This window comes from Prionailurus viverrinus, chromosome D4, assembly GCF_022837055.1.
Source record: "Prionailurus viverrinus isolate Anna chromosome D4, UM_Priviv_1.0, whole genome shotgun sequence".
Classification (NCBI taxonomy): Eukaryota; Metazoa; Chordata; class Mammalia; order Carnivora; family Felidae; genus Prionailurus; species Prionailurus viverrinus.
Window position 1 is genome coordinate 70,998,226 of NC_062573.1, and position 21,817 is coordinate 71,020,042.

General features: G+C 42.9%; 1 protein-coding gene across 1 annotated transcript in view; it reads right to left on the reverse strand.

Annotated features, from left to right (window-relative positions):
* Positions 1-1,202: 1,202 nt before the first annotated feature.
* OSTF1 (osteoclast stimulating factor 1) overlaps positions 1,203-21,817 on the reverse strand; it is a 58,091-nt gene continuing 37,476 nt past the window's right edge. Inside the window, exons 4-10 of the mRNA XM_047830441.1 lie at positions 20,846-20,909; positions 17,689-17,742; positions 15,077-15,184; positions 14,086-14,135; positions 10,382-10,460; positions 7,709-7,807; positions 1,203-1,803 (exon numbers count right to left, since the gene is read on the reverse strand). Of these exons, the coding sequence (XP_047686397.1) occupies positions 1,745-1,803; positions 7,709-7,807; positions 10,382-10,460; positions 14,086-14,135; positions 15,077-15,184; positions 17,689-17,742; positions 20,846-20,909 (513 nt within the window). The 3' untranslated portion in view covers positions 1,203-1,744. The remainder of the gene's footprint in view (positions 1,804-7,708; positions 7,808-10,381; positions 10,461-14,085; positions 14,136-15,076; positions 15,185-17,688; positions 17,743-20,845; positions 20,910-21,817) is intronic.

The window sequence follows — 21,817 nt, forward strand, 5'->3', positions numbered from 1 at the left end:
AAAAACTTTTTGTTAAGGCACGAACCCTGTATTTTATTTTAATCATTTCATTTCAAAGATTTTATTTGTAAGCAATCTCTACACTCAACATGGGGCTCGAACTCACAACCCTGAGATCAAGAGTTGCACGCTCCACCGACTGAGCCAGCCAGGTGTCCCCCCCCTCCCCCCACTGCCGGACAAGCCCCATTTTAAAGAATGAACCCCTAAAGGTTCTGGGGAAACAGATGTAATTTCAACAAGGATTTCATATCTTCAAGTTTATGCTTATGAAGAAATACAACTGCTTAACTCAAATTTAGTAAAAATTTATTTTGAGGATAAAATACCTTTTTCATTACTTTTCAGATTTTGTGCTTTCACTACTTATACAGATTTCTTTCTATTGAAATTTGGTTGGGGTATTAGAAAGACCTCAAACAGGCTTCTCAGGATACTCTTCCTCAAGGCACCCACAGAGAGAAAAAAAACAGTCACAGATAGAAAACTCTCACAGTAGCAGTTATTCATTTCCTGAGCTAACCCACTTCCTTTTTCAAACATTTCCTTCTCTTCACCAATGTGCTTTTTGAAATTAGCATCAAAGTCTTCTTGCAAAATACACTTCTGGACCCGGGGCCTGGAACCTAGGCAAATGCCAACGGCCATGTCATTCTTAATGTCGTCGCCACCTTGATACAAAATTAGAATCTCAAATCAAGTGTCTTTCAGTAGTACAGAGGGCTCCCTGCAATATAAATTGATGTTTTAGCAAAAGAAGCTGAGTTTTTATGAGCTCGAGCCATGCTCTGGGAAAACAAATGCTATCAAAGTAAAAAAAATTTCATGGCTCCTGGCTACTCCATTACAGAAAACCATGGCGTCTTGTATGATAAGGAAATCAATTTTTTTCATTTTCAGACCTTCAGCAGACTGTAATGAGTTGCTGAATTTCTTCATACTAAGTGTAACCTCAGAGATAAACTAAAAGTCTAACGATGACTAACATTATGTATTTCATTATAAATATATCTTCTCAATGATTATGGACTCTAATCAAAGCCAATATACAGAGCTGAAAAGAAATTTGGCTACTGTGATTCCTTTGTGCTAATAAATATAAAATACAACTTAAAAGATAAAATCAGCCTTCACCTAAATATAAATATAAAAAGCTTTATTTACCGGCAAAGAGTGATACCACAAAAAACAGACAAAAGGAATCCAGTCTCTTCAAATGTTTATTTTTGTCAGAATAGCTGACGATTTTCTGTTAAGTCTTTTGGTTCATTACTATAACAAGCATTTTTCCCCTTGAAAAACCCACTCAAAATATTTTAATCCTTGAGGTAAAGAACTTTAACTAAAAAAACAAAACAAAACAAAACAAAAAAACCAAAAAAGAACTGATCATTTTTTTTTAAAGAAAAAAATTCTTAAAATTCCTTTAGCTTGATAAATAGAAATAATCTCTTCTTCTTCTACTCTGGTGAACAAAAATGTACTTTATACAGCAAAATATCCAGTCACTTATTGGCAAACTGAAGGTGAGAACCTACCCATTTACATGTTCTACTCAAACACAGTGCAAGACTTCCATGTTCATATAGACTTCAAAAAACAAAAACAAAAACAAAAACAAAAAAACCCAAACCAAAAAAAACCAAAAACCAAAAACCGGTTACCAACACTCTTCTGGCAAAGACGAGGGTTTTGGAATGGCAAAAGGAACACAAGTTTTAGATCTCAAAGCTCCAGAAGGGAATTAATCTGAGTCTTCGTCATCAAGATACTCCTCGGCATTGCTTAATGTTCGAACAGCATCTAAAAGGAATGGCGGGAAGGCAAAACGGGCAAATTACAGATTGCTCACATTTGGTTTGCACTTTCAAAGCTCCTGATACCTCAAGGGATCGTAATCTTTCCTCAGGCCCGGGGACTGTATCACCCCTGAGGATCTTTTTCAACTTTTGCTTTCCTGCCTGACTGTTCAGTGTCTGCTGTCCCAGAGGCTGACAAACGCAGCTGTCCGCTCGTTCCTTGGACACGCAGAAAAGTAAAGCCCGTAGGCCGCAGGTACCATTAATCTACCTTGCACAAAATGCAACCAGCCACGTGTGCCGTGACCGGCACGGAACACACCGGATGCCCCTCCACTCGTCCAACCCCCTCTCCCAATGACAAGTGCCACATGTGGCTTCGGTCAGTCGACAGCCTGCAGCCTTACTTGAAGGCAAGATCACTGGGTAGAAAGGTAACTAATGAGGGGGGAAAAAAAAGGAAAAGAAGCAGAATGAAAACACAGAAGCTTCGGTTTCATCTCTAAAAGCACGGATAAATTAAAAAAAAATAATTTTAAAAAAGCACGGATAAATAAAGTATGCTCAGAGGTAAAAGAATGAAATAAAAAAAAAAAACACCAGAAATTTGAAACAGAAAGAGCCGAACCCTACCATACGTGACATCAAGCTTGAGCAGGGGTCAAAACGAAGACATCTGATCTTTAAATGGTCACCTATCCGGTTGTCTATTTAAATGCCTATAAGCAACAGGTTACACGGGGTGTAATTTCAGGGGGCAAACTGAAACACGAGCCTAACCACCGTCAGAGCTCAACAAGTGTATGTTATCATGGTCTCTAAACACTATCTTCCCGTGCTCATTGGAGAAATGACTGATTCCAAGTCTGGGGCAGAAAGTGTACCTCTTGTCATACCGTAAAACAAGGATGCCGTCAAAGAGAGCGTCAAAGGTTCACGATCCAACCCGAAGAGGCCTCCACTAGCCAAAGAGGAGCTATCAATAGGGATACTAAATACAATGGATTGAAACACAGCAAATATTTCAACGCACATCACAGAGAAGCCACTAGTCCTCTTTGGAGAATGAGAAGGAACCAGCACATTATTTTAAAAACTCCTAAATAAAGGACGAAAATCAAGCCTTTATTCTTCTCCTACTACACAAACTATTCCTTGGAGTCATCAAACCATGGATGAAGGGCAATTTTTTTTTATAGAATGTTCCAGCTGATAACTGAGACAGGAGTGACAGAACTAGAATATGGCCATTTCACAACTGTTAGTGAACTAATGGATCTAGACAACGATCATCAATGAATGCTAACATCACAGGATGAGTGACAGACAGATAATACGTGCCTCTGATGAAAGAACACAGCTTTCTTCATGAAGCATTCTTCCATCTACCCTTTCACAGACACATAAAATGTAGAATCTAATCAAACCTCTAGATCTAACACCAAATGACAAAAATACAGAGGAACCTTTAGATCTAACACCAAGTGACAAGATTACAGAGGAAAGAGGAACCTGTCAAACACCCTGAGAATGCATTTATGCAATGCCTAGACTGAGAAATTCAGGAAAACTGACCCTGCTTCTTTAATAAATAAATAGCCAGGCTAAACAAAGAGGGGGAGAGGAGAAAGAAAGGAAACAATGATTTAGGAGATGTATCTACCAATCAGAACCTGACCTTATTTAGACCCTGACTTAAACTGTAAATAAAGAAACAGATAAGTAAGTCGACAAAGCAGACACAAACATGTATGGGAAAAAATGGTGAATCTGGACAGTGACAAGATACTTGAAGATATGAAGGAATTATTAATTTTAGGTCTGCTAGTGATAATGTAGCTTTGCTCAGTCATTATCTTTACAAATTTAGGAAAATAATTATAGAGAAAAAAGAAAGGGACAAGGGAGAGTTGGTACAAGGGAGGTAGAAACGTATACGAGAAGGAAAGATTCGGATTCAAAGAAGTGGATATAAACAGAACAGAGGCAGCCTTGAATAATTTCACACCAGCTTCCAAACTACTAGAAATCTCCAGCTTGTCTGCATTCATCTCCATCCTCCTTATGAGAAGTTCTAGAGACCTGGGAGGAATATACTTTGTTCTATCCCACGTACACACACAACTTCAGGACTGGCTGTAAACTTTTTGTCTTCTTAAGCCACAGACAAAAAGACCATAGCAAGGCTCTTTCCTACTCTGCTTTGCTCCTACAATCCTACGTGTTGCCCACTGAGGTAGTCTTGGGCCTCCAATGGTTACCTTGGCGCTTTATTTCAACCTCGTTTCTCCTGTTAGCAAGAGAAGAAGGCTCGCCATGCTGCAAACTCTTACTGAATGGAAATCAAGAGACAGGAACGAGCCGGGAAAATAAATTCCTTCTCCTTCCTTCCTTTTATGGATTGCTCCCAGGCACAGTTTCTCTGGAATCTTCTCACATGGCCAAGTGCTGAGGAGCTCCGTCTCTTCATAGCCCATCTTGGGCCGTGACCATCATGGTAATGTAACTCCTAACCATGCCTCCCCATTCCCCCTAGCTGACTTCCATCTCTCCTCAATGTCACTGACCTGAATTTGCACATTCCAAACCAAGTACGAGCACTTAAGACAGACAGTCAAACAAACCATAAAGGGTGGAAAGACAGACACAGTAACCTGGATAAATCTCACAGGCACAGCATTAAGTGAAAAGAAGTTAGACACAAGAAAGTACATACTGTTTGATTCCATTTATATCAAGTTCAAGCACAGGCAAAACTAGGCTATGGTGAGAGAAGAGGAGGACGTGGAGGGGTTTTCAGGGTATGGAAAATGTTCTCTACCTTAATCCGGGTTGTGGCAAATAGGTGTAAGCACAGTTTAAAAAAAATCAAGATGTAAACTTAGGATTTATATACTTTACTTAATATAAATTATACCCCAATTTGTAAAAACTGGAAAAAGAATTTAAAGTGTTGACTCCTCAAGGTGGGGCTGAACCTCGGCCCTACACACGTCCCAAAGTTACCCTTCATGGTAACTACAAAACGTGACTTGTTTTTTCTCATTAAAAAAATCCAAGATATGGGGCGCCTGGGTGGCGCAGTCGGTTAATCGTCCGACTTCAGCCAGGTCACGATCTCACTGTCCGTGAGTTCGAGCCCCACGTCAGGCTCTGGGCTGATGGCTCAGAGCCTGGAGCCTGTTTCCGATTCTGTGTCTCCCTCTCTCTGCCCCTCCCCCGTTCATGCTCTGTCTCTCTCTGTCCCAAAAATAAATAAATGTTGAAAAAAAAAAAAAAATCCAAGATAAGGGGTGCCTGGGTGGCCCAGTCAATTGAGCATTTGACTCTTGATTTCGGCTCAGGTCATGATCCCAGGGTTGTGGGATGGAGCCCCATGTCAGCTTCATGCTGAGTGTGGAGGCTGCCTGAGAGTTTCTGTCTCTCTCGCTCTCTCTCCCTCTGCCCCTCTCCCCTGCTAGTGCACTCTCTCTCTTAAAAAAAAAAAAATTCCAAGATGTGCTTTTAAAACTGGAAAACAACATCAGAATATACTTTTCCCAGTGTAGAGTTCGTGCTGGCAATTAGCTATATGGCCCAATATTCAACTCTTACTCCAACTAAGATCACAATACAAATTCAGACTTTTCACTGGACGATTGAGGTAATGAAGCGAGAAAAAAGAAAAGAAAAAGGTAACGTGAAAACTGAAATATGAAAATTCATTTCTTGCCTCTGTGTCAAGCCCTAAGATTACCTCATTGATGAGTCCATTATCTAATCATTACACATTTAGGAAAGTAGACCAAAGACACTTAGTGTGAACAGAGCAGAGGAGACCTACCTCCCAGCCCTGTTCTACAAAGACTGCAGAAGGGTGAGGGAAAAAGAGCAGATGTGCCTTCCCAGCTCTGGGTGCCCAGATGGAGGCTTCTGGGTGCAGCTCTCTGGGGTCTGAGCAAGTGTGGCATTCTCCTTGCCTATCGCGATCAAGCTCATAGTGTACATGGGGCTCTGGTAACCTTCAGCTCCTAAGAAACCTTACTCCTCGCTCAGGACATTCTGAAGGTACCCATAGAACAACAGGAAGTCAGTGGCAGAAAAAGGAAGTTGGGCCATAGTCCTACTTCCTGACCCAACCAAGGCAGCAGGAAGGAAGAGGTCTGTGCCAAGTAAAAGTATCTCTCCTACATGGCTGCATATACACTTCTCAATCAAAATGTAGCTGGGGAGCACCACGCAGCTGGTACATACTTTCCCGCTCACTTAGCAGACCCTCGATCCATCTATGCATGAGTAATTACTTTAAAGAAACACCAGCTCTGCCAGTGAGCATTCACGGCTGACATAATTAAGAAACCCAAGCCGCTTAGTGGTTTACACTACATCTGAACTGAAGTTAAAAGAAGTAAGAAACTGAAACAAAGACATATCTGGAGTAAAGAACAAAAGGAACAGCAGACTCGTGAGGAGGGCTATGACGGGAATTTGGTGATGGGCAAGGAGGATCATTCTGGGAAGCTCCCTTGGCAAGTCATGAAGAAAGGAGGACTGTTTGCTATTTTTGATTAACTAAAGCAGGAAACCAGAGGTCTGACTGTATTTTGTTGCTTCCGCGGGAACAGGGATATGGGACAAGGTAACACCACCTCTTCTCATAAAACAAAGGGGACTTAAGGAAGAGAGAAGCTTTCCAAGGGTTCCAAAACGAATGGGAATGTGATTCATATAGGAAAACAAATCAGTACCTCACTCCACAAGCCCGGAGGGTGACAACGTCCTCAGATTAAAGTAGAAACAAAAATGTACTCACTCTACACTAGAAATGTCTCAGAAGTTGTTTTGGTGACTCTCCACCAACATGGACCAGGCTAAACTTTAGACTCTAAAAAGCAATACTAAAAAGGGTTGGTACCAATGATGAGTACCAATGCTCACTAAAGACATGAAAAGCGAGTTCTCCATTATACTAGTTCCATTCTAGAAAACAGTGGACAAGATGTATCGATCATTGGCTTATACTCCAAAGTGGTATGAAAGTGCCAAACACGAGATAAAAGTAGAGGAAGGCTTGAGAAGTGAGGGGGGGAGAAAAAAAGATTGAATGTCCCCTCCAGCCAAAACATCTTGTATTTTTCTTTTTTCTCCCTCGGGGTTCCTCAGGGGCCGGGAGGCTGATGGTGGATGAAAGGGAGAGACAGGAGAGGAAAATGAGAAGGAGGGGTAAGGCACACCGCCCCCCAGCATTTCTTTCAGGGGGAAGCATTCAGTACATTATGTACAGAGAAGTCCAATAAACAGCCAGTCTCTGAATAGTAATCATGAACAATGCAAGTGAGTTTCACACCTTTTCTTTAACACCTTTTCAAAATAACCACAAGGACCTTTCTTTTTTTTTTTTTTTCCAACTCCATCTCGCACGCCAATAGATATTTTTATCTCGAAGAATGTATACCTAAACTTTACCTTTAAAAACCACCCCACGGTCTGTAAACAAACATCAAATTGGTTATCAAGACCAGAATAATTCTGATCGTAGTTTACTGATACTCTCGTTTAAAACAGAGATAAAATATAATCATGGAGCTCTTCAGTGCTTAATTGAAAAATAAATATTTAGAGACAACCACTTGTAAAACCATATCCGGAACCATGGTTCTCTGATAAGGGCTCTACTGGAAAGCAAGTGATTACGACCTGATTGCAAGGAACAAAGGAAACACACAAAAAATACTAAAAGGCCAAAGTCTCTTCGATTTGCTTGCATGAAGGCATTCTTCAATGTTGCACGTTCCAAATGAGACCCAGGATATAAAATCTGACTTCAGAACCACGTGAAGAGTTTACCAAGAAAACGTTTCCCCAATTCTAAGATGGTAAATCTTAGTCATGATGGCGTCAGAGAAGAAAGAAGGATCGAAGGCAAATACCTGTTCCCTGTTTCTTTTTCAGGAGAGACGCACAGGCCGCGTTGGTGGCCATGTCCAGGGCCAGCTTCTTCTCGTTGTTTCTCAAGTCTGTTCTTGCACCTTCCCCAACACAAGAAAAGCAAGTCAGGTGTTTTTGAAGAATCTGTAGTAGCGGACTACAGACTCTTCTTCCCACCAAGACGAATCACTTTTGGCCAAACTGACTAGAGAACCATTCTGGCCCTGAAGTTAGCTTTTTCAAAACAGTCAAAGCACGTTTGGCGTCTTGAAATCAGGGCGCTTGCTGCTGCGTCCCAAATAATTAGGCACAATTAAAATAGAGCCTTTCCTTTCAAATCCTCAGACTGCTGCATGTGACTTTTCAGGGGGGACTTCACTATCCCCGAGGTACCTCTGGAGTCAGTTGGACTCCAATGTGTCTTGGCACGAGCTTTTGGAGATTAGTTTAACATACCCTTTGCTTCTTGAGAGAAGCCCGTGTGGGTGGTGCCTGCCGGGATTAGTATTTCATATCTGCCAAGTATACTCTTGTGCAAATTAGCAGAAGAGTAACACCATAAAACCTAGAGGCAATCCATTGTTCCCACAGCACATCTTCTGCTTGCGTTTTGTCCGGGTCTTCGTGGTGATAAAAATTACGTCAGAATTCGTGGGTATATTTTCGTTGCCAGAGCTTCACAAATGCAGAAGTGTGCTGAACAAAAGCATACGTCCCGTGTCGTCCCCTGACTAACCCCTCCCTGCCCCATCTTCCAGTTTGTCTGGGGGAAACCATTCCCAGCAAGTGGGTATCAGTCCTCACCTCCCTCAGGTGCAGGAATGCACTCACAGACATCTATGCATATATACGTAAAATCGCACCACATATAACAGTCTGTAACTCGATTTTTTTAACTTAGCAATATATAATGGTACTCATTCCTCAGTAGTACACATAGCTCAATCCATGTAAACATTTGTAAGTATTCAATTTTGTGGGCATTCCAATATTTATTTAATAACTCTCCTCTTCCCCTATCGAGGGACACTTAGGCTGTTCCTTTACCACAAACAATATTGCTGTAAATCTCCTTGAACACCAGCTTTCTGAGGTATGGCTTCCCAGAAGTGATGCTGGGATATAAGGCTATGTATATTTTTAATTCTGCTAGCTACTGTCTGATCGCTGTCCCAGAAGGCTTTACCAATTTATACTTTCTGCCACAGTACAGGAGAGAGCCATTTTGCTTGTAATCTCATCCTCTTCAGGAAACAAAAAAATAAGTGTAATGAAACTCAAAGGGACAAAAATACTGAGTCAAGAAAGCATGGTTTGTTTAATTAGGAATATGGTGACCGTGTCTAAAAGTCTCTCTCATGAGACTTAGATCTGCCCACAGCTAAGGGTCTATAGAAACCTCATTCGTTCATTGGGCCATGGGGAAAAATTCCGGAGGGTTAAGAGCTCTGTGACTGATCATATCTTACGTTAAATTGCACTTTAGAACCCTTATACATGATTTCTTTCAGGACAGGAAATGTTCGGAGCCAGCAAGGCAAGAGAAGAAACGACCATTTCCTGGGTCCCTCTCAACGAGTGCTACCCAAGAGAAATACGATGTGAGCCACATGTGTCATTTTAAATTTTCTAGTGGCCACATTTTCAAAAGGTGGAAATCGTTTTAATGACATATCTTACTTAACACAGTAGATCCAAAATGTTACCCCTTTATCATATAACTGATATAAAAGTTATTGTGATACTTTATGTCTTTTTTTTTTCCCCCTAAGTCTTTGAAATTTGATGTGCCTGTTACACTTACAGTACATCTTGGTCCAGACCATGCTCATTTCATGGGCTCAGGGGCCTGTGTGGTTAGTGGCAGCCAGCACAGACAGCCCAGTTCTCAGCATAACCCTTAGGGGGCATCTCATGCTGTCTGATCTTTTGTACCTGAGATGTACATCACCAATGTCCTTTAAATCAGTAACATGTCCTCTCTATATCCCACAACATTGCTGTGAGGATCCCTAACGAACGTGCATCCATAAGACACTTGGGATTCAAGCATCTTACATTATAGCTTCTGGACCAGGACGCAGGACGGGGAGATATGCCTGGCCCTCTGTAAGGATTAATATTTATGTGACAGATGGATGGATGAATGGATGGATGGATGGTCAGTTCATAATTTCACTGTCCCCTCTTGTATAAAAATAGGGAATCGAGGTATCTTCATCTTCCCTGTACTTGTAGCACCTGCTCAGATCAAAGCAGGACATTACAGCCACAGCATTCTTTATCTGTCAGGACTTTCCTTGTGAACAGAGGCCTCAGCACCTTTCCCCTACAGCTTTCTGAGACAGCATCTTCTCTGCACGGGTGCACATACACACGCCTTTCTCCAAGGACCCTTTAATCCCACAGAAATATACAATAAACTCCTACGAAAAGTAATATATGTAATTTTAAAGCTTACCAAGCTCTTAACGTAAAACGAAAAATTTAACACGAATCACTACTGTAACTTCGTCCTATTGTAAAAACTCTGTGATACAGACAGAGTAGAGGTTAAAATCCCAGTTTCAAAATATGGAGCCTATGATTCTTCCTACTATTTCAAATAATGTAATTGAACACAGCCTGTTTTTCCAGGGTGAGCAAAGGCCAGACAGATGGGGCACATGCTTTACCTTTTTCCAGAAGCAAGTGGACAATATCTGCATAACCTTTCCAGGCAGCGGCGTGCAAAGCTGTGTCTCCCAACTTGTTCTATGGTGATTTAAAAAGAGAAAGCAGCATTTTAAAAAGAGACGGTGGGTTGAAAACATGCACGAATTCAGGTTTACTCCAAGCAAACTCAAAGTGAGAACAAGTTATAAAGTCATATACAGTTCCCAGAGAGAAAGGAGACTCAAGGGATGAGAGAAAAGTCATTTGGGGGGAGGGGATGGATGAAAGAGGAGAAACGGACGTGGCAGAGCAGAGGGAAACAACAGGAGGGAGCAAGCAGACCTGCCCCTGCAAACCTCGCAAGAAATCAGGCCCTGGCGATGCCCGGAGACACTGGAACTAGCGTGAGGCACGGGACTGGACACAAGAGTACTGGGTGAAAGTGTTTATAGAAATAATCAGGGCGCCTGGGTGAGTCAGTCGGTTAAGCATCTGACTCTTGATTTTGGCTCAGGTCATGATCTCCTGGTTCGTGCGATCGAGCCCCATGTCGGGCTCGGTGCTGAGAGTGGGGAGCCTGCTTGGGATTCTCTCTCTTCCATCTCTCTCAGCTCTTCCCCAGCTCGCGCATGCGCACTCTCTCTCAAAATAAATAAACGTTAAAAAAAAAAAAAGTAATTAGATCACCTTCCTCTCTCCTTGCTGCCAGGTGACCCAGCGCGGATGGCAGGATGACCCTGTCGAAAAATGAACCAGGTAATTTCCAAGCTCAGGGGACTCGGGTACAAGGGAAGGTGGCAATAAGGCCAGGAACTAAAAGTGGTGGGTGAGCTGAGACACCTACAAATTAAGCAGTAAGACTCCTCTCCCAGCTGCCTTTACCTACCCTGCTGCCCCAGTGTATACAGCCTAGCACCTGCAGGCAGGGAGCTGGAGGACAACCCTCTGGTGGAGGTGAATAGCCCCGCATGTGGAGGGGGAGAGCATACTCACGCTGACATCTGGGGATAACCCAGCACAACAGCCACGACCTTTCCACCTCACCCTACAGAGAAGCCCACAGCCAGTAAGCCCCATGTGCATGCAGAACTTCCAGTCACCCTTAAACATGACTGGAGACACGAAGATACTAGGTATTTGAGGAAAGCCTCTCATATTTGAGAGAAGATTAAAACAAAATGAATGGATCTCAGAGGGAAAAGACACAGTACAGTGAATGGCAGGAAAGGTTTTAAAAAGCTGTAATTAATATAGTCAAGATACAACATGATATGCAGCATCATGCAACAAGAAAAGAAGCTATTTAAAAGCAATAATCAGCAGGGCACCTGGGTGGCTCAGTCAGTTAAGCGTCTGACTTCGGCTCAAGTTATGACTTGGCCATTCATGAATGTGAGCCCCGCGTCAGGCTCTCTGCTGTCAGTACAGAGCCTGCTTCAGATCCTCTGTCCCCCCACCCGCCAAAAATAAGTAAAAAGAAGAAACATTTAAAAAAGAAAGCAATCATGAGAGTAAAAGAGCTTATAAGTAGACAAAATTCTAAGATGCTGCCCAAGATCCCCGCCCCCTGGGGATCCACCCCCTGTAAAATTCCTCCCCCTCAAGTATGTATGAGACTAATGAATATAATAGGATATCACTCCCATAATGCAGTTTCTAATCAGTTGACATTGAGTTCATCAAAAGAGAGATTATACTGGGTGGGCATGACCAAATCAGACGGGCCCTTTCCCAAAGGTATAGCTTCAGAAACACAATCTCCTAGTGACCTTAAGGAAGAAAACAAACAGCCATGTTGTGAAATGTCAACGGAGAGGGGTGATCTCTGAAAGCTGAGGTCCAGAGCACTGCAGGTGCAAGAAACTCAATCCCGCCGGCAACCTGAACGAACCTGGAATGAGATCTGAGCTCCAGATGAGAACCTGCTTCTGGCCAATACCGTGACTCTGGCCCGTGAGACCCTGAGCAGAGAGCCCAGCTCTGCCATGCCCAGAATTCTGGCTTACGGAACGTATAAGGTAAATGCGTGTTGTTTTAAGCAGCTAAGCTTGTGGGTTATTTGTCACATAGCAATAGAAAACCTAGGACATTGAGGAATTAAAAAGGTAACCAAAATAAAACATAAAGCTAAGAAAATCTTGGAGTGCCTGGGTGGCTCAGTTGGTTAAGTCTTGATTTCTGCTCCAGTCGTGATCTCATGGTTGGTGAGTTCGAGCCCCGAGTAGGGCTCCACGCTGACAGCACAGAGCCTTCTTGGGATTTTCAATCTCTCCCTCTCTCTCTGCCCCTCCCCTGCATACTCTTTCTCAGTTTCTCTCTCTCAAAATAAACACATAAACTTTAAAAAAAGGTAAAAAATCTGAGAAAAACTAAAATAACTGGAGACTCAACAAGAGGTCCAACCTAACTACTGGCGGGCATTCCAGAACCAAAGAATAAAGACAATGGTCAATAAAAACTAGAAAAGAAACAGTAGACCCTTTCAGGCTGAGAGAGTCCACCACCTTTACTGGGAAGAAACATGCTGAAGCACATTAAGAAATTTTAGAACATCAAGGACAGGGTAATGATTCTAAGCAACAAAAAAGCAGATCACACACAAAAGAATGGGAATCAAAATGGCATCAAACTTCTCAAGAGCAATCCTAAAAACCGAAATACCATAGAGCCTTGCCTGCAAAATTCTGACGAAAATCATTTTCAACCTAGAATTCTGTCAGCCAAATAATCAATCCCTAGGTCCCCTTTCTTAGGAATCTTCAAGGATGTTCTTCAACAAAAGGAGGAAAACACGGAATCCAGAAAAGTGAAGACACACCCCGGGAGAAAGGCAACAGTAAAGAGAAGCTCAGAGCAGAGATCGAGGATGAGGGCTTCGGGAAGCACCATTCCAGGGAGAAAAAAGAAATTATATCAAGAGAACGTTAAACAGTGTGGGAATCTTAATGAGATACAAAAACCAAAAACCAGCGAGGGGCTCCTGGGTGGCTTAATCGGTTAAGTGTCCGACTTAGGTCATGATTTCATGCTACCTGAGTTTGATCCCTGCACTGGGCTCTGCACGGACAGTGTAGAGCCTACTTGGGAGTCTCGCTCTCTCCTTTCTCTCTCTGCCCCTCCCCCACTCATGCTTTCTCTCTGTCTCAAGATAAATAAACTGCTAAAAAAAAAATATTCTCAGCAAAATAAAAGTCAAGAAGTACAGAAACAAAAGTTATACAAGCAGCGAGCAGTATTTAAATATTTAAATAGCCATAATACTTGTAAGCATCATAGAGTAATATAACCAAAAACTATGATATGATACGTGGGGCAGACCAGAGGAGCAAAGGGTGGGCACTGGCAGATCAGAGTTGGGGCAGCTGATAAGCCTCAACCTTCAGATGGGACACTGAAACATTTATGAAGATGATGACTTAGGGGACAGCCCCATAAGCATCTTCCTTAGTAACATGAAGGCAAGAGTTAAGAGCTAAACGTTGAGAGTGACATATGAGAAGGAACATGGTAGGTGTTTTGGGCTTTATACAATTTGGACTTCGGTACAACGGTACATTTTTAATGATGCACTTCTACTACTTGGATTAAAAACTGTATGAAAGATAATAAATGGGAAAAGGTCCGTTCAAGGCACAAAGATAGGACTTTCCATGCCCATAAGCCACACCACGAGAACAAGGCAGGTGTGTTAAGTGACCACCAACTTCCGCATAAGCGAACTTACCTGTTGGTTCAGTTCAATGTTTGGTTGAGTAAACAGCATCTCCACTATATCTGAAATAGAAAAGGTATTTTTCAAGAGTGCAAAGGAAAAGGCTGACAAGACTAGGCATAATCATTTTAAAAAGAGGATTGATTCTTTAGAAGAATCTTCAAAAAAATCCTTGCAACAAATTTGTTAAAATTTATGTAAATACAAGACTTAAGAGCCTAAAAAGTAGAATTATCTAAGGAAAAACTGTGTTCCAATAATTTGGCTTTTGCATTTTTCACATGGCAACTATTATAGAAATATCTCTACATTCACTATGACACTTTACAGTCATTTAACGAATCTGCGTTTGTTAGCTAAAATGAGATCGGCTTCTTTTGGGGAAGAGCCACGAACTGTCCTCTGGCTGTGCTGTTTAGTTTGTTGGGTGCTCTTTCTCATTGCTGTCATATTTATTTTGTGTGTGTGTTGTAGGGAGAGGGGGAAAGAGAGTGGATGTGGCAGATTTGGGGTCAGGCTGAAACAGATCTAGAAATTCCATTTGTTGTATTACTGGTTGCAACTGAGAAGGCTGCCCACTCAACCACTAACTGACACAAATGCTGTCCTTCCCCTGAATGTAACAGCATGCATTAAACATTCATGTAAACCATGAAAACATGTCTTGGGAAAAGCTAAGCTAGAGCAGCAGGCAGAGTAGTCACTTCTGCCCCTTTCTTCTGTCAGATTAGATAGTGGGGTTTGTGTTGACATTACTATGGTTTTCCTGTAACCTCTCCAAGCTCAAGAGAGGAAAGGAAGTTCCCACTCTTTCAAGTGAGAGAGGTCCATGCAGTGAGCATCCTACCTACTGTTTTCCAGACCTCCCGGGGCAAGGTTTTGGCCGATCTTCTACAGGATGTGAAAAGCATAATTTTTGTTTCATTTCTGTAAACCCCGCTCCCCCACCTGAAGCACATTTTCAGCAGCATGGACATCGACGGTAATGAACAGAACATAGTACCTTTGTGGCCCCCGTGGCAGGCCCAGTACAGGGCAGTGCTTCCAGCTTTGTCTAAGCCATTCACACCGACTCGGTTGTCCAAACACTCTCTTAACCAGCTCAAGTTGCCTGAAAAAGTTTTACGTTTATAAAAGCACAAGAAAGAGGGTTTTGTTTTGCTTTGAAATCCATTTCATCCTCCATACATTTCCACCTAGAATGGATTTAGTCAGCAAATCTGAAATTAAGACCTCCTCAGTAATGCATTCATTATGGCACATTTTCACTCCCAACTTATTAATGAAAAGCCTTAACAATTTGCGGGGGGGGGGGGGGGGGGTGAGGGGAGGTAGAGTAGGAATGGCTTAAGGGACACGAATTATTTGTCACAGTTCTGGGAAGTCCAGAATCAAGGCGCCAGCAGATTCAGTGTCTGGTAAGAGCCTACTTCCTGGTTCATAGACGCTGTCTTTCCACCCCTTCAACAGAAAGAGCAGAGTGAGAGAGCTCTTCTGGGGTCTCTACCAGTTCCCTTCATGAGGGCAGAGCCCTCATAACCTAACCACCTGCCGAAGTCCCTACCTCCAAATACCGCCACATTGGGGTTGAGTTTCGACATGTGAATTTTCAGGGGACACAAACATTCAATTGATGGTGTACATGGGTTGGTACACATACACTAAACAGTGTGTATGAAACTGATGAAGTAACGAATAAGCTTGATAGATTGTACAACAACAATTTTCAATGGTAGGTTAAGGGGAGGAGTTGCCTACGTGAGTCTACTTATGGTAGTCTTACTCTGTAAAAGCTACCTACATGTAATTTTTCTGCTTCGTGAAATCCTGGAACTTGGGGGAAAAAACCAGTCAAACCTAAGAACAAGTAGATAATACTCATATTCATATGAAATGCATCTTAAAATCAGTTCTTATGAGAAAATAAGAAAACAAACACTAAATAACCTACTCAAAGTTGCTGCTCTCATATGTTAAAATATAACTATTAATTTATTTTTTTTTTTTTTTAATTTTTTTTTTTTTCAACGTTTATTTATTTTTGGGACAGAGAGAGACAGAGCATGAACAGGGGAGGGGCAGAGAGAGAGAGGGAGACACAGAATCGGAAACAGGCTCCAGGCTCTGAGCCATCAGCCCAGAGCCCGACGCGGGGCTCGAACTCACGGACCACGAGATCGTGACCTGGCTGAAGACGGACGCTTAACCGACTGCGCCACCCAGGCGCCCCATAAATATAACTATTAATTTAAAATCCTTTGGCTAATGTCCTAAATATCTAACTTACAAATAATTCCCTTTCTTTCTCTTTCTTTCTTTCTTTCTTTCTTTCTTTCTTTCTTTCTTTCTTTCTTTCTTTCTTTCTCCCTTCAAGTTTTTACTTAAATTCCAGTTATTTAGGGGCTCCTGGGTGGCTCAGTCAGTTAAGCATCCAACTCGATTTCGGCTCAGGTCATGATCTCACAGTTTATAAGCTGAAGCCCCACATCAGGCTCTGTGCTGACAGCTCAGAGCCTAGACCCTGCTTCAGATTCTGTGTCTCCCTCGCTCTCTGCCCCTCCCCCTTCATCTTCTTGCTCTCTCTCTTTCTCTCTCTCTCTCTGCACCTCCCCAGCTCATGTACTCTCTCTCTCCTTCTCAAATATAAACATTAAAAAAATTTAAAGAAGAAAACAACAAGATAGAGCCCCCCAAACGAGGCCCACCCCTGTTGCTCTGTCCCTCCCCAACTCCATCCTTACCCCACACACTTGCCCTATACCAATACCCTCCTAAATGCTTTATCCCCAGGAAGCCTCCACCCCACTGCCCTCCAGTGACTCATGCTGGCCTCTACAGCCTGTTTAACTTAAACATAACTCCCACTGCTGTGCTTCTGACACCATCTTATAATGATCTGTTACACACATCTCTCTCCTGCCGGACTCTGAGCTCTGGGAGTCACAGACCATGCCTTTCAGCTTACCACTGAGCACAGGGTACGTAAAGTACTCAGAAGTGTTTGGTGGCTGACATTTTTAATTAAAAATTAAAATCGCAAGGGCACCGGGCTGGCTCAGTTGGTAGAGCACGTGACTCTTGATCTCGGGGTTGTGAGTTGGAGCCCCACATTGGGATGTAGAGATTACTTAAGAAAACTAAAAAAAAAAAAAAAAAAAAAAAATTAAAATCACTTCTCTTTCTAGGGTGATAGTGGAACAGAGACTGCCTCTGGGGGAGGCAGGGGTTAACTGGAACTTTCTCGGATGACAGAAATGTTCTAGCTCTTGATCCGGGTGTTGGTTACATGGGTGTGCACGTTTGTCAAACTGGGGCACCCTGGTGGCTCAGTCGGTTAGGTTAACCCTCCAACTTCGGCTCAGATCATCATCTCATAGGCTGTGAATTCAAGCCTCACATTGGGCTCTCTGCTCTCAGTGTAGAGCCTGTTTCAGATCCTCTGTCCCCCTCTCTCTGCCCGTTCCCCACTTGAGCTTGCTCTCTCTCTCTCTCTCTCTCTCTCTCTCTCAGAAATAAATCAACATTAAAAAAAAAGTCATCAAACCATATAATTAAGACCTGTGTGTTTTACTGTACACAGCACTGCGTATCCCAATGAAAAACAATCACACCTACCTCTTTTTGCAGCTTCGTGCAATGGATTGTCAATGGATTCTGCCTGCTCGGCCACTAGATTGAAAAGAGAAAGTGCAAACCCAACAGTGAGCACACTGCCCAAATGACTCACGGAAGCCACCTGGCAGTCCCCAGCCACGGCCCTCACCACACAGCATCCCTTCCAATGTGGATTGAAAAAGTAGCAGAAAAGCAAACCGATGTTTCCCGCTTTAAAAGAAGCTGAATTATCTGTGAAATGAAAGCAAAGCTAAGCAGTAAGGCAACACCACAGCAATTGAGAGGAAGTATAAACAAAAACAAACGCGGCAATTAACTGGAAGCAAAAACAAACAGATCCGTGGCCTGCACACCAGTATACTCAAGGATGCAATAAACGCAGTCACAAACAGGCAAAAGAAAACATCTGATGTTCAATTTTACATTCTGTAAAAACACCCTACTTGACGACGGCTGAAAATAATTGTTTCCCTCGTGTGTGCGCATGTGAGGGGCACGCGGGAGGGGGAAACAGTTTGCCTCCTTTATTTACAGAGGGCAATCGGCACACCTACCTGCCTCTAAGGAAGGTGTGTTCTCAGTTGTCCTGGAAGCAGGAGTATGACCACCTGAAGACTGTGGTTCAAAACAGACTTCAGACCCACCCCCTCCCGCCCTAAAGAGCTGTATGTACCTGGACACTCCCTTGGCCACTGGGGATCCAAAGCAACAGAAGAACTACATGCTCAGTGTCTATGCCTGGCTGAAGTGGAGTGCATGGTGGAGGGAGACTGGGGATTTCAAAGGTTAGAAGAATGTAGAACTGCTTCTTTTTTTTTTTTTTAACATTCATTTTTGAGAGACAGAGCATGAGTCGGGGATGCGCAGAGAGGGAGGGAGACACAGAATCCGAAGCAGGCTCCAGGCTCTGAGCTGTCAGCACACAGCCCGACGCGGGGCTCGAACCCACACACCACAAGATCATGACCTGAGGTGAAGTCGGACGCTTTACCGACTGAGCCACCCAGACGCCCCACAAGTCTTTTTTAACCCAGAACGGTATCGCCTTTAAATTTTTTTTTTAACGTTTATTTATTATTGAGAAACAGAGAGAGAGAGCATGAGCATGGGAGGGGCAGAGAGAGGAGGAGACACAGAATCCAAAGCAGGCTCCAGGCTCCAGGCTCCAAGCTGTCAGCACTGAGCCTGACACAGGGCTTGAACTCATGAACCGCAAGATCATCACCTGAGCCGAAGTCAGATGCTTAACTAACTGAGCCACTCAGGTATCCCCTTTAGACCAGGGCAAGTGGGGTCCCTGTGTTGGGCCCCAAACCTTAGCTCTCACTTCCCCTCCCCTTCCCCTCGTCCCCTCCTGGCTCCCCTGGCATTGCAGTGCCTTCCTTGAAATTTTCAGTCTTCTGCCAGTGCTTAGAACTGGTGCCTGATGCCAGCCCCACTGGTCTAGGGACTCATCGAATGCTGAAGTCAAAGGAATCTTGGGAAGTGATTTAAATCAAACCTCTCATTGGGGCGCCTGGGTGGCGCAGTCGGTTAAGCGTCCGACTTCAGCCAGGTCACGATCTCGCGGTCCGTGGGTTTGAGCCCCGCGTCGGGCTCTGGGCTGATGGCTCGGAGCCTGGAGCCTGTTTCCGATTCTGTGTCTCCCTCTCTCTCTGCCCCTCCCCCGTTCATGCTCTGTCTCTCTCTGTCCCAAAAATAAATAAACTTTGAAAAAAAAAATTTTTTTTTTAAATAAAAAAAATAAAAATAAATCAAACCTCTCATTATACAGTCCCGGGGACAGCAGTTAAGTGCCTTCACCAAAGACCCTTGTTATTAAGAAGTGGAAGAAAAAGGATTAAAATCCTGTTTGCCAATCCTGTGCTCTTTTTACTTTACTTTGCTGTTTTCTACATAAGTACTTTTGTCTGTTTGTCCCTCTCCCAACTAGAAGTGGCTTTGATGATGGGGCATGAGGCAGGCTAAGGGGCAAAGCACAAGCTAGCAACCCCCACCCCCAACCCAGCTGAGATTGTGTGATGTTCCTTGGACACTCCCAGCTACCCAAGAACAAAGGAAAGGGGTTTAAGTGCTTGCCATGGTGACATGGGAAACTAAGGTAAATTAAATTCCCTTACTGACAAGTCCTTGAGACCCAGAGTGACCTCCCTCTGGGAGCTCAGCTGCCTTGATGATGACACTTTGCTAGGAGCAAAAGAGAACCTCAGCTGAACATTGTCCCAACCTCGAGGATCCTGTAAGTCCTTTATCTCAACTGCCCGAGGATATATGCTGGCAATCATGCTCCAAGTTTATGGCCCCCAATAGGCACCTGAAGGGACTTGTGTCTGAGGTTTTATTAAACAGTGATAAATGGTGTTTCCCTAGCAACAGCTAGTCCCTCAAGGTCCTAGAAACGTTGCTTCCAGAATTCCTTAGAGACTTACTCTATCCCTGACCCCGTCCCAACCTGGTATATAAGGAGTTACCCGTCACAACCCTAGCACAGCTCTTCCTGCCCATGAGACCTGTCCCCATGCTTTAATAAAATCGCCATTTTTGCACCAAAGACGTCTTCAAGAATTCTTTCTTGGCCATCAGTTCCGGACCCCACAAACCCCCCCATCACCCCAAAACGTCATTAGCTTCGTGGCAGGGGCCACATCTCACTACGCAAACCCCTCCAACTGCCTTGATACCTGATAATGAACATAACTGCCCCACACGTGAATTAACAAGGCAGGGTCACTTCATCCCAAAAGAAAAGGCTAGGCTAAGAAACAAATCTGTGAGATGTAGTTTAACAGCAATAAATAAATAAATTAAAGAAATAAAGAAATCTAAATAAATAAATAAGCAAAAAGAAAGAAAGAAGAAAATTTTCTAAGAGTTGAATAAGGGAGAGCCACAAGCATTTCTTTCTTTGGAAACCTTGGGTTCTATCAAGAGTGCTACAATGCATTTTCTTAAGCCAAAGAATCACGTTCAAGTACCTCCAGTGTGCATTACCATTTAATTGACAAGAGGTTCACGGAGTAGAAAACATCCTACGTTGGCAATGACTCCACCGATTTTGCAGCCACAGCAGCAAGCAGAAAGCCCCAGGAACCCTCTAGAGAACTGAACGTGCAAAGAGCATACCCAAAGCAAAACCACCACAGCCCTGCTTACTTACCATAGTTGCTTGGGATTAGTCCAGTCTTGCCTTTGGAGGTGCCTTTCCACCAATTGGTATCACTCTAGTGAAAGAAGAGTTCAATTAAGTGGCACCAAATCCAGTTTACAGTCAATCACTTTTAAAACTGTTTGGCTCACAGAGTGCGCCTGCTCTACAAAATGTCCATCAGTCCTGATCACACTGACCAAGCTTCCTCACCCCTACTTATGGATGTCCATTCCCCTTATCATTAAAGTACAAATATACACACATAAGCCTGCAACAAACACAATACACTTCATCGCAGAGCCTCAACAATCACACAAATCAGAGAGTATATGGAAGAGAAGAACACAATTACATTTAGTTTAAACTAGCCATAGAATTTTTTTGTCCAGAGTCTAGTTTCTCCAAGCTTCATGATTTTTTTTTTTTCTAAAGATCACTTTATTTCACCTTTCTTTTTTGGGAAACTTTATTTTGGAAAAACTCACACCTATAAAAAGTAAAAAGAACAGTATAATACGCTTACATACACTCATCTCCCAACTGCATAAATTATTTCCTCGTGGCCAATATCATTCCATATATTTCCACCACAACTTCCCTCTCCTTCAGATTATTTTGAAGCAAACTGTAGACATTATATCATCTGTACATATTTCAGTACATATTCCTCAAAGATAAGGATTTTTTTCCAAAGACATTACCACAGCTTAAAATTTATTTTAATAATTTCTTACTACCATCAAATATCTAGATCAAGGTCCAAATTTTCCAGTTTGGAATCCAGTTTTTCACAATTGGGAATCCAAATAAGGGCCATACAATATGACTGATTGATTTGCCTCTTTTCTTTTAGTCTCCTCCAAGTTTTAAAACAAATTTTTAAAAAAATTTTTTTAACGTTTATTTATTTTTGAAAGACAGAGAGCATGAGCAGAGGAGGAGCAGAGAAAGAGGGAGCAGGATCTGAAGCAGGCTCCAGGC